The sequence below is a fragment of the Lissotriton vulgaris genome, chromosome 3_1 (genome assembly GCF_964263255.1).
Source record: "Lissotriton vulgaris chromosome 3_1, aLisVul1.2, whole genome shotgun sequence".
Taxonomy (NCBI): Eukaryota; Metazoa; Chordata; class Amphibia; order Caudata; family Salamandridae; genus Lissotriton; species Lissotriton vulgaris.
The window spans coordinates 1421050528-1421063776 of NC_141689.1; the positions used below are offsets into that span (position 1 = coordinate 1421050528).

General features: G+C 43.3%; 1 protein-coding gene across 2 annotated transcripts in view; it reads left to right on the forward strand.

Annotated features, from left to right (window-relative positions):
- Positions 1 to 693: 693 nt before the first annotated feature.
- The window catches only part of AFF1 (ALF transcription elongation factor 1), a 445670-nt gene continuing 433114 nt past the window's right edge, over positions 694 to 13249 (forward strand). Inside the window, exon 1 of one of the 2 annotated variants that reach the window (XM_086961892.1) lies at positions 694 to 958. In XM_086961892.1, the coding sequence (XP_086818018.1) occupies positions 930 to 958 (29 nt within the window). In that variant the 5' untranslated portion in view covers positions 694 to 929. The remainder of the gene's footprint in view (positions 959 to 13249) is intronic. The other variant, XM_086961893.1, reaches the window with a different exon arrangement.

Below are 13249 nucleotides of genomic sequence, written 5' to 3' on the forward strand. Positions count from 1 at the left end.
ATTTAGATGACCTTCTTGCATTGAGGTAATGAATTTTTGAAGAGGAAGTACTGTAAAATGATTGAAGGATACGTTATTGCGATTAAAAGGAGGGGTTACCCCCAAGTAAATAGTTGATACACAAATACAGGCAGACCCTGAGTTATGCCAGTTCCGCCAGGGGGCCCCTCCCCCATCATCCACCTCCCTTGTTTAAATAGGCAGTGTTGCTTCTCGGACGCCCCTCCTCCCACATCCCACAGAGCACTCCCTGATTATAGGGTTGTACGGCGCAGCCGGGGGCCCAGGCCCAGCCCGGCTGCCGCCTCTGTATGTTTCCAAAGCTTGTCCTGCACGCAGGAGAAAACACAGCCCCGGTGGGACATGTGTACGCTGCCTGTGATAGGAGGGGCCAACCAGGGCAGTGCACATCTCACCCAATCCTCCTCTCTGCCTGCCTTTGACAGAGCACCATGTCCATGTAGGGAGGCTTGGAATGCTCCATCCAATCGAGGGGTGAGGGATACAGTCGGAGAATTCATATTAATAATACTGATGACATGACAAGTGTGTTTGTGGTAACGTAATACAGCAGCTTAAAAAATAAAATGCTTCGTTAGTTAAATAGTTGAAATATGCACTAAAAAAGTGAAACTGGTGTGAGAATCGGGTTGTACCACTTGCTCAAGTCCCCTCTCTGCTGGCTTTCTGGCATGGGCGGAGCGGCTGCCGGACGTCCATCGCACACAGTGTAATCCTGTGCACTGAGCTGGCTGTGCTCGGGATCGGCGCCTGTGGGAAGCTCGGCGACACCTTAGGGCCCCGCGGCGGATCTCCCCTCCCGGCCCAAAGAAGAGGGGATGGATTAAGGACTGGCAAATGGTGGAGCTGCCCCGCTCTGTGTGTCCGGGCTGCAGAGCAGGGCTCATGGATTCAAGGATGCTGGTCCTATGAGTGGCACTATGGCTGCCCAGTCAAGGTAAGTGGGGTACAGAAACTTCGAAGGGGATTGGGAGGCGTGAGACAGGTTGTTTTAGTCGCAGTGTGCCGGAAGGAGTGACAGTATCACCTAGCGTAAGACAGATGCCAGTATCCCACCCAGAAAGTAGGGACGGCGCCTCTGAAAATGGGACAGGTGGCAGCCCTCGCCTGGGGCAGGCTTGGGATTTAAACACTCCGCATGCCATCGGACGCACATCGCCGAGTCATCACTTTCTACCTCTCCGTCCCCGTGCAGACTGGCACAAGGAACGGAAGCCCTCCTTTTGAAAACTCTCGAACGAGTCACTGTGCCGTATTTTCCATACTGCTTATTCGTCGGCTCTTTCTTGGCCCTCTGACCGTGTAATGCTCTCATCGGTGCACCCCTTTTTTGGCCCTAGGTCAATCGCAGTCGGCGCCATTAAAATAGTTGTGCTTTAGCAGATGCATATTTGTTAGCGTACGTGGACCTTTCTAACTCCATGCCCATATGCCGTAGTATTTCCCTTCACGTGTGCACATAACTGTATAGTGTTCATGTGCACACGCAACTGCATAATTGTGCGCTCCTTCGTGTGTACGTGCAGGAGTGCATCTGCGACTAAACATCTCTGTATGTCCGCGCGTCGGCACACACACAATTCTAACCTCCTGGGGGTAGACGTGGTATTTGCACGGGTTCTAAGTATTCATGTAAAGGATGAAAACCTAGGCACGTAGTGCAAACATATGTTGGGGCCGAAGTTGTTTTGTTCAGTGGGTTGAGGGCACATTAATGAGCTCTGCATTTCACCTAAGCATTCTATTTTAGCAGAAAGCTTCGAGACAAGTTAGGGCTTTTCATACTCTTATTTTCCACAGTCCTTGGATTTCAGAAGTACGATGACATTTTAACACAACAATAAACAAGCGCGTTTTGCTGGCTCCGCATACAGCATTACTTCGGTTTGGTGCAGATGTACAGTAATAACGATTCCGTAATTAAATGTGTGCTCCACCTAGTACATTGATTTCACATCTTCTTCTGGTTGCATTCAACCGAGTGACATCGTGAGTGTATCGTGCGAGATGGAGTAGCTGGAGGAAATAACAACTCAAAGGCAGTAGTACGTACTGAGCGCACCATGGCACTGCCGTGACTGACTGTCAATAAGCTTTACCTAATTACTGAGCATCGTTTTACGTAGTAGATAGATCAGATGAGAATCGCTCTTTTCGAAGACAGGTCTCTACCAAACTTCTCCCTCTTCAGTACTTGCTGCCCGTATCCCTTCAGTTGTTCAGAGTTGAAGATCACCGAAGCGTGTTTGCTGTTTGCACATCTGTGGCCTGTGACCAAATATCCGGATTTGTTGTCCTCTCAAGAGCCTTTGTGTCTATAAGCGCTAAGACCTTACATCGTGTGCCGCCAGAGACCGAAGTTAATATGCAACCCGTAATCGCCCTGGTTGCATCACACATTGTTTGTTTCCAGACGATCCGACGACACTGGGCGCCTCTGCCCTCAGAGTGCCAGCACCGAATACTAGCATTCTGTGTTTCTGGGCCTTGCGGTAGAGCTGAAAAGGCACACACGACCTTACCTTCCAAAGGATGCACTTAGGAGCCAGACTCTGTGCGGCCCACTCATGCAGCAGACTGACAGACCAGTCACTCCAAGCCTGCAGTCTGCATTGTTGGCGAAGTAAAAACGCCCGGGAGCACCTAACTCCGATCGATACATTGCAACATATCTATCACGATCTGTGCCCCGTCAGACGGACATTACCTTCCAATCCACCATAACGAGTGATTTGATTGATTTGATTTAAACTTTATTGTTCAGTTAATTAAAACCATAACAATTTAGAAGATAAAACACATCCATTATATAAAAAAATGCTTTGTTTTGTTTTGTAAAATACGTTAAAATTAGTAATAAAACGTCTATTATAAGGCAAAAGGTAAAACTCAAAGATTTCCGATCAATATTTACATCATTGTGCAATAGTTCAAATCATTAGGATTAGATATCTTCATGTTGTTTAATGCGTTTCTCAAATGCCTGCAAGAACTTCACCAGCTTACAATGTAACCGAGGAGCAGTTGTATCTAGGCATCCAATAATGGCAGATCTACATGTTCGCAACTTCTTGATCCGAAAACTATTCTTTTTAATATATGTCCGTTCCTTGGACAGCGACTTACAAAGGCAAATTATGTGTATAAGATCTTCTTTGGAGCTGCCACACAAACGACATGAGACAGCTGCCAACTGTTTCCAGGCTGGTTCTTCAGCTAATGTTGGGAAGTTACCAAATCTCAATAACATCAGCTCCCTTTTGATAAAAATGGAGTAAGTTGTTTCCAAGTACAGTGCCGGTGTCAGTGTCTTATAGCCATTTATTACCATCCAAGAGTGCGAACGATGAGAGAAAATTTCTTTATCCAAAACAAGTGAATGAAGATTAGCTGCTTTATTTAATATCTTTTTTAATAAAGCAAATGACAAATTTGTATCCCATAGAGTTTTTGAACTTGTGGCCTCCAAAGCATACGTAAGGAATTGATTGGCTTTGGATTTTTTTTGGGATTGAAGTTCTTGCCATAAATAGGTATTAAGATTGCTATTAACTGCTTTTTGCTTTATCTGATACCACATCTTAATGTATGAGTATAGTCTGCCCAGGGCTTCATTTTTTAATCCAAATTCGAGTCGCATTTGCGCTGGTGATGTCATACTGGGTAATCGTAAAACCTTTTTATAAATTTTGGTTGTTAAACTATTCAATAGATCCGCGTCCGTTCCGTGCATTGCCACACTTGCATAGGTCAGGGTTGGGAGAACTTTGTTGGCCATCACAGTTAATAAGGGTTTGAGTGATGGACCTTCCAGTTTTTTTGTCAACGTACTTAAACCAAATATCAAGGCTCCCGCTCTTTGAGTCAGATATTTCTTCTGTTCTTTTAAATTAAGCTTATCGTCAAGGTAGAAGCCCAAGTATTTATATGCTGAAACTTTCTCTAATGGTTTTCCCTTTAACCAAATGGCGTGATGTGATCCGCGGCGATTGGTTATCAGCATAGTTTTTGTTCCAATCCACCATAACGAGTGAAAGTAGTTGGACGGGTACGTTCTGTCTCATCGCCATTAGTAATAAAATAAATGGACTTGAAACCGTTCCTTACCAATCCCCATATTCTTGTCCTTACATTTACAGGCAATCACACACCTTGCTTGTTCAACAATCACTGTAAAGACCCAAAGGTAATCCATATAGCTATTGCAGTCCCTGATTACATTTCACATATTTTAGTTCATCTCTTATTCCGTAAGTCTTTGTTTTTGCAGATGCTGTGTTTCTGTAGTTTTTTTCATGGAGCTCTTTTGTAGAGCACCGTGAACTGAGTTGCCTCCAGATGTCTGAGTGTGAGTTCAAGTTGTAAGTGAGTCTTTACTGCAGGCCAGCATTGAGAGCTCTGGAGCAGGAGTGGAGTACAATGCGAGCTGCTCACGGTGCCCATCAGTGGCTCATAAAAAAGTGCTCAGAAAAGATTCACATCTGATCCTTGGCCTACCTGCAGAGCGCAAAGAGCGACAGTCACTTAGGTGCCAGTTGTGATTTTGAGGGAAAGGGTATAAAGGTGGAGAACAGGTATCACACTATTGTCAGTATCAAAGCAAGATCCAATGCATACGGGTGAATGGTTGGGTTGTGTGTGGGTGGGATGGTGAAGTGGAGGAGATGAAGAGTATACCACAAAGGTAGAGTCAAAAGACCGGCGCCGAAGTGGAAAGAGATGACTCGTGAGATATGGAGATGGAGGATTACAGAAAGATGTGCGTAGAAAGGCCGCATAGAGTGAGAGACTGCAGGGGGAAATGGTTTGAAGGGGAGAACTGGAGTGATTGAGATACAGAAGGTCATTACCCAATCCACAAACCTTAGTAAAGTTTAATTCACAGTTTCATCTTTTCAGAATGGAAACATTTCAATTTTATCTATTCACAATGAAGTCATTGCTTTAGCTTATTTATTTGATACTGCTAGCAAACTTTGACCAAGACAATATGCCTAGCTTACTTTAAGCATTTGTCTATTGTTGTGTTATATGCCTGAGTGCAATAACGGAAAGCTCACAGTCACCCAAATACTGGTCAGGCGGCATGCTGTGTGACACAGGATTTTAGTTTGTGATTTAAGCCTTACCCTTCATTACTTTGGCTGCACCCCTTGTAAGGGATTCCTAGTCACACTTTTTTGCCACACCTTTATTACAGACCTCGCCCCACCTTTTCATTCCACTTAAAGCACTGTTTGGGACCACCACCAGCGCACTTTGGAACACAGATCTGTTTCCCCTAGCAGTCAGTTATTACATTCGTTCAATAGGCCGATTCAGACCAAATAGACTTTTTTTTTTTAACAAAAGGGTATGCCCGCTTCTTTTCTGTGATTCTTCACATTCATTAGAAGATTGTGAGTAGAGCTGAAATGGGTGTGGATTATTTGGAGGCAGTGAAAAACCATCATCCTACTGATGAGAATCTGCATTGTTGGATAGAGTATATATATACTTGGGCACACAACAGGAAGTAAGCGCATCTCGATCACACTTGCAAATTGGTCAGAATGCAAAACCCTTTTAAACTAACAGATTATTATTGAAGGTTTTTTTTTATTTTCTATTAAAGAACATATAGGGATGGCTGCCTCTATGAAGGAGACAGTAACTTGAATACACATCTCACTATACATAATAAGGTGTATATAATGCCATTAGCAGTGCAACTTTTACATTCCAGTGTGTTACTTCCACTCTCTAGTTCGCCCACAATGTTTTTATCTCATATCTCGTTCCATCTTTTACCTCCACCTTTTTCAAAACCCAGTTCCCTCTTCATAATCCCTATCAACTATTCCTTCTAGAAGACAAAACATGTTCTCTCAATCCAAATCATTACACTGATTAATCAAGAAGTTGTAATCTACAGTCCTATTACCCTCCACATTTCTGCAGCGCTTTCCCGGACTTGTCAACTCAGTAGAGGGTTACGTTGGCCATTCTTTTGGAACAGGTGGAAGTATTTTTTAAATTATAGCTTAAGGTATCTCATACTTTGCCTTACCATCTGTGAATGGAGTGCATATGCATTGTCGGATTTATGAATGCTGGCATCCATCCTGTCTCCTGACTTGAGATCAGTCCACTTACTGAAATTCACTGGGGGTTTGTGAGTCCAACATAAAATGTCGGGTCTTCAGTGCAAATTATCCCTGTTATATCTCGGAATTGTAGTTAAAACAGTTTTTTCGGAGGTGCCGATTCAAGGCATGGGAAACTCCACCGATTGTTGCACATTGCGCATTTGTGCCTGCATGTCATATCTAGCTGATAGTCTAACTGGTACTGTGTGCAGTTGTATATTGACTTTGTGTAGTTGTTTGCTATTTGGCCATCACTGTAACTTATTTAAGTTTTTGGTAGAGGGTGTGTCTTGATGTTCATCTGTGGATTGTCTGCCAGAATCTAAGAAATAAAATATGAAAACAAATAGGTTATGACATTAGTTGGGTAGTAACAAACCTTCGTGTAAGGTGTGAAGAATTTCCAGTTAGTGATCATGGGTTAACTGATGGAGTCACTGCTTTCTTACTCTCCAGGTAGGTTTCTTATATTTATTGTAGGCATCCGCAGTATCGTTCTCCAGACGGAGAGGGGTCGGTGCAGTGCACTGCAATTCATAGTGGTGTAGGCAATCCTCCAAAGATCAACATTGTCAGAGAAGATACATTTTAAGTGTTGAACAGAGATTAATTCATGCATTTGTGCTGTGCTATTTTAACAGAGACGTATGTTTGGCTTAAGTTGTCCTCTCTTTGCAAACATAAAGACGGCTGTTTGTTTTAGAACTCTAGTACTATTTCTACATCATCATTTTTCATAAGCACTCTGAATTCCAGATAACATTTGTTGTAGTTAAACAAAGCTTTTTTTACCATTATTGCTAAGAGTCATTAAGCCCAAAGTGAGGAAATGTACAAGCAATACAATAGGTTTAATTGGACTTATTGGGGAGTGATTTAATGTGTTTGTATGACAACAGAGTCCATTGTTGGAACATTGAGGTGCATGTTATTGCTGGGACATACACGTGGACAATGAGTGGTCCCGTTCACCCCATAAAGTTGCATCAGTTTATCTGATGCAACTTTAAAATACACAGTGATAACCTAGAACCATCGCTTATTTTGAATGAGAATGAAAGACAAGCTGGGCATGTACCTAAAAAAAAATAGATAACTATTTTGTATCCGAGGATGCCTTGCCAGATCTCTGGAAGGGGTAACCCAATTTTTTCCTCGCCCCTTATGTGTTACTCCAAGGAAGTGGTAACAAAGTACAGGTCTTATTCCACACATCGGAAGCTTAGTCCATGATTGTAATTTATCTGGCATGCACTGAAGCAGCTGGTTTTTGGCAATGGCTTTTTATTAGAGATTCACTAGCATTAAGAAGACATCTGCAATGAAAAAGTTGCCCGTCAAAGATGTGTAAAACTATGGTGTTCCTTGAGGGTGGCAGTCATGCCAGTTGTCAGTGTAACTACTGGATGTATATCAGTCATGGATGTGTCTGGGATTATGGACATAAGTAATGTTGCAGACTAGAGCGCTGCCGCAAAAGAGTGTCTCTTGCTTGGGTGACTAACACTACCAACATGTTCTAGGAATACCAAATAAACATGGCCCTAGTGGGAGGGATTGACATGCGGGGATGGCTAAGGCCAGACTGGAATGACCTCACCCTGTCATTATGGAAGGAATAACCCGTCTGCACCAAGGGCTGCAGATTTCTCTCTCGGAGGGCATTTCTGAACACCCAGCTCATTCTGGGAGCACTGTCCGTTTCAGGCTGAACATCTGTGAGTAGGGGCCATGGCCACTTGATTTCTGTGGCAATGGAGGGACAAGTTATGTGACAAGGTTGTTTATATTTTTCTACCAGGAAAGGCAAACTACGCAACAGGTTCCTTGGCATTATCGTTCTATCATGCCATTTTACCATGCATTGCTACAAACTGTGTCTCAACACTACAAAAAAGATGGGCTTATTATTAAACTATAAACAATCAGCCGTGCCTGTTCACAATATTATTTATTTGTCAAGAGTTCATTATTTTGTCTTGCATCAAAGCACTGGAACACCCTTTCAGTAGCACAGAATTTTCCATCACATTACAATGTTTTGTGTAAAATATATACATTGTTACACAGAGCGAAAATCGAAGCCAGACCTACACAGGTTTTGGAATGATTAGTGCACTTGTCCACCCTATACTTCGCACCTGTGTAAGGCTCGTTTTCCGCTTTGGGTTTTATGTATGCGTACAGTATCCGCTTCTGGAATCTTGTTCACTAAATCGTAACGTCCACATTGAATAGCAGTGTACTTTACGCACTTAAATACGCATCTGTCAACCAGAGCTACTAAAGTTGACTCTAAGCCACTGGTAAAGCCCTTACATTTTATGCAATGTCGTCCAGCTTTTTTATATGACTTTCAAATTTGTATATATGTGCTGTTTTAGCAACATTTTTATGGGCAGTTATTACTCGGAGGAAATTATTAACGTGGGAACAAAGTATTGTTGTTCCTCTTTAAGCTGTATCTGCATCTGTATTTTATCTGGTTTTAAAACAGCGTATTGTATTTTATCTTGCACATATATATTGTTTTTATTTTGTATGCTTTTATGATTAACACTATGATATTGAATAAAGCTTATTTTGATTTGACTCTAAGCTAAGCACAAAATATTTGGTATATTGCAGAATTCCAAAGATCTTCTGAAATAATGTCAGCTATGGGAGAATGGGAAAGGAAACAAAACATTTTTATGGCAAAGAACCGATATTTCTTTCCCACTGTGTTTGATTAGCAATCTAGGATTGTATTTCCTGCTGCAGGCAAGCCTTCTTCCTCCTCCTAGTTCATAAATTGAGGAATTTATTGTAGCCCTGTGTGAAATTTCAAAAAAAGTTATTTTGCCAAAATGAAATTCACATGGAGTATCTTGCATGAAAATTAAACGCCAGGGTATACTTTGCATCCAAAAGTGATGAAAGATACTGGTACTGAGTGCTCGTTCAAGGAGCAACTTCTCCCACATGACTTTTTCTGCTCCAACCTGTCTTCCGCAGTTGTCAGTTTCCACAGGTGGAGTCAAAATGTAATACAACTTTCTCACCTATTTAATCCTGATATACAGCAATCGGCAAGCGATATAACCAGCCAACATTTTCAAAATGCTGCATTCGGTGTCGTAGTCAATAAGCAGCATTTGTAGTATCGTTGGATCGATTTGAGCGAGGAACACTTATTTTTTGTTGAAAACTGTAGAATAGTGATAAATCCATTATCAGATAGAAAAATGGATTGGCGCAGGATTGTTTATTTCCAGTAGCCTATACAAAAGGATTAAGCGTGTTAAGTATACAGGTTCCTTTCTTAACAGGAATGTCTAAGCCCACTAATGAATCTATATACAAGATGGCCAAGTTGTGCTTGCCAGTTTGGCACTCTCGCTGGAATGGAGCAACAAAAAATAAAGTAAGCAAGCAAGCACCAACAAGAAGCAAGAATGAGGCAGAGAAACACATTTCTATAGCAAAAACAGAAACAGGGCAGATTTTAATTTGCTTGACAGTCTTCTTTATCACCTCCTGCACCAGACGTATTAGGATGCACTAGGTGGGACTCAAAATAAACATTAAATAATAAAACATTTGGTAGGAAATAATTTGGAGCTTAACGATCCATTTTTTGCTGTCAGCTGTGAGAAATATAGACCATGCAGATATATTTTTCAGTAACTGTTGGACGTAATTATGTAGTAGGAATTCAAGACAGCTATAATGTATACTTAGAACATTCGATTTGCGAAGAAAAGATCAAGGAAGGAGCTGACAGTTAACGTATATGTATTGAGTGAATATCTTCTTGAAGTGGCTTCTGTTCCCCTTCAATGCACAACATTGAAATAGAATGGCTGTAAGCTTTCATCACATGCACTGCAGCTGTGGACAGTTCAGGAGATACTGGACTGACTATTATGAGGTGGCGTGAAACTGAATTGCTGGTATGGTAGTTCAAGTTCAAGTTCAGGGATTTATATAGCGCACTACTCACCCAGAGGGTCTCAAGGCGCTTGGGGAGGGGGGGGGATCATTTTTTGTCGAATAGCCAGGTTTTAAGTTCTTTTCTGAAGGAGATGTGGTTCTGTGTAAGGCGGAGGTGAGTGGGGAGTGAGTTCCAGGTCTTGGCCGCCAAGTAGGAGAAGGATCTACCTCCCATGGTGGATCTTCGGATACGCGGGACTGCGGTGAGGGCTTGATTGGAGGATCTTAGTTGGCGGGTGGGTGTGTAGAAGGACAGTCGAGTGTTGAGGCATTCGGGTCCTAGTTTGTAAAGGGCCTTGTGTGCGTGGGTGAGGAGACGGAACGTTATTCTCTTGTTGACGGGAAGCCAGTGGAGGTCTTTCAGGTGTCCGGTAATGTGATCTTGGCGAGGGATGTCCAAAATGAGTCTCGCTGATGCGTTTTGGATGCGTTGGAGTTTTTTCTGTAATTTGGCTGTGATTCCGGCGCATAGTGTGTTTCCGTAGTCCAGCCGACTCGTGACCAGTGCGTGGGTGACAGTCTTTCTTGTCTCGGGGGGGATCCAACGGAAGATTTTTTTGAGCATACGAAGTACGTTGAAGCAGGAGGATGAGACTGCGTTGACTTGTCTGGACCTCGAGAGTGAGGAGTCTAGGATGAAGCCAAGGTTACGTGCGTGGTCAGTGGGCGTGGGTGCTGTGCCCAGAGTCGAAGGCCACCATGAGTCGTCCCATGCAGAGGGGGAGGATCCTAGGATGAGCACCTCCGTTTTGTCTGAGTTAAGTTTTAGGCGGCTGTGTTTCATCCATTCGGCTACTTCTTTCATGCCTTAGTGAAGATTGGTTTTGGCGGTGTTAGGGTCTTTGGTGAGGGAAAGGATTAACTGGGTGTCGTCAGCGTAGGAGATGATGTTAAGGTTGTGTTGTCGCGCGATGGATGCGAGTGGGCTCATATAAACGTTGAAGAGGGTGGGACTGAGTGAAGATCCTTGTGGTACGCCGCAGATGACTTCAGTGGCCTCTGATTTGAATGGGGGAAGTCGGACTCTTTGAGTTCTCCCAGCGAGGAACGAGATGATCCAGGCCAAGGCTTTTCCTTGTATGCCAATGTTGCTGAGGCGTTGTACAAGGGTGCACCTATCTGCACCAAAGTCAGGCTGAAAAACAATGGAGTTGAAAGTAACCAGAATTCATTCTCCCTAAGTAGACAGAGTATGTCCAGACTTGTGTACGGACTTTGTTGTGCCTCAGGAAGTACAGCTACACTCATCTAAAGTAGCCCATTGGTTGGCTGCTTTTAGAGGGTTGGCCATAGGCCAGACCTTGCGGCCAAACCTCCACTGTGCACAGCGTGGGGTTAGTTAGCTGCATGCGGCCAACTCCTGCTGCAAATGGCCAAAGGCCGTGCGCGGGTTGGGGTAAGCCAAAGATTACAGTGAATTTATAGTTGGGTTCAGATTTTACACACTCTAAGCCATAGATATTCATCAGTTATATTTAAAGTTATGTCAAGTAACTATAACTTGTGCTCTAAGGTAACTATAATTCATGCCCTTGCCATGAACTGCTTATTCATCACTCCTAAAATCTACTATGATATCAATTATTGATGAGAAAACTATGCATGGTGGTGGCGTGAGTTATCGTTACATTAGGGCATGAATTATAGGGACTTGAGATAGCTCTAAATATAACTACTGAATTTCTATGGTTTTGTGTGTGTAAAATTTGAACCTAACTATAATTTCCCTGTTACGTTTGTTTATTTTTTTCAGTGAATAAACACACTTTCTATCTCTTGCCCTCGCTCTCTTGCGCTCTCTCTCTCGCCCTCTCTCACTCCCTCTCTTGGATCAACTGCCGTTCAAATTTTGCACCTGCCCACCACAGCATATGGCAGTGCGTCAGCCATTGGCTCTTTTGTACTGTGCTGAATTTTTCCTTATCATGCATCCCACTTCAGGGATCGACTGTCTTCACTGTGAGTGATACTATTCTCAAAGACCACATCTGCATGCAAAGTAGTTGCCTTCAGTGCCAGGGACTACTAAGGCAATGACTGCTATTTTTATACAAAATAATATTTTTCTTGTAGCTGATTTTTTTTTTCCTTTTTTGTTATTGGTTGTGCCCAGTAGCTCTCCCAACAATAACAGTTTGACAAAACAAAGGTTGACGAAGATTAAATGCTGCCAGCCAGAGTCACTTATTGATTTTGCCAATGGTTGTTTCACATGAATGCCCTTTCATTTTTCTATGTACTTATAATGGTGTGATGAAGTAGGATTTGGACTTCAAATATGCATTTCCAAAGCACACTCCCTATCTCTTGAGCCAGGCATTTGCACGGTAGGATGAAATCCCATACCGAAAACAAAACTAAATGATTGTTATTTTTTTCTACAACGGAATGTTTACATCACCGTTAACAATGTGATGTGCAGACAAGTGACATATTTCGCACATTTTAATGCAGATGTTATATAGTATTGCAGAAATTGCTCAGTATCACAAATGTTTTGTCTTATGAGGGCTTCACTTATGTCAATGCTGACTTTTTAATAAAACTAATAAACTCTGTTGTGGGTATTTAAATCACTTTGATATTTGGCAGAACTATTTGTAATTCCTGCCTAGGTCCTTGGTTTATTTGCCCTTCCCCGTGTCCCTCTTTTTAGGTTTCACTGGGGGGCGGAGCCGTTAGGCTCCTCCTCCAGAGAAATCTGTAGTTTCTAGTATGGGTGACTTGAACACGCCTCTCTGCTTCATTGGCTAGCTCCATAAATGGAGGCTAGCCATTGGAACAGAGAGGCGTCCGTCAATGCCGGACCAGACACGGGGGCGTTCCCGAGATTCTTTGGCTTTTGCCGACGTCACGCGACGCCGGGAACGCCCCCGTGTCTGGTCCGGCCGGGCCGTGCTTGCTGCTGTCCTGCCTTGTGTCCCTCCTCCCGCCGTCCCCACGTTTCCCGCCTCCCTCCCGCCGTCCGTTCCTCTCGTGTCCTTTCCCGCCCCCCTCCCGCCCCCTGTGTCTTCTCCCGCCCCCTCCCGCCGTCCGTTCCTCTCCCGCCCCCCCCCGTGTCCTCGTAGGTGCTGCCGCCATTTTTTAAAATTTTTTTTTAATCCGCGGCTGCCCACGCCGCACTT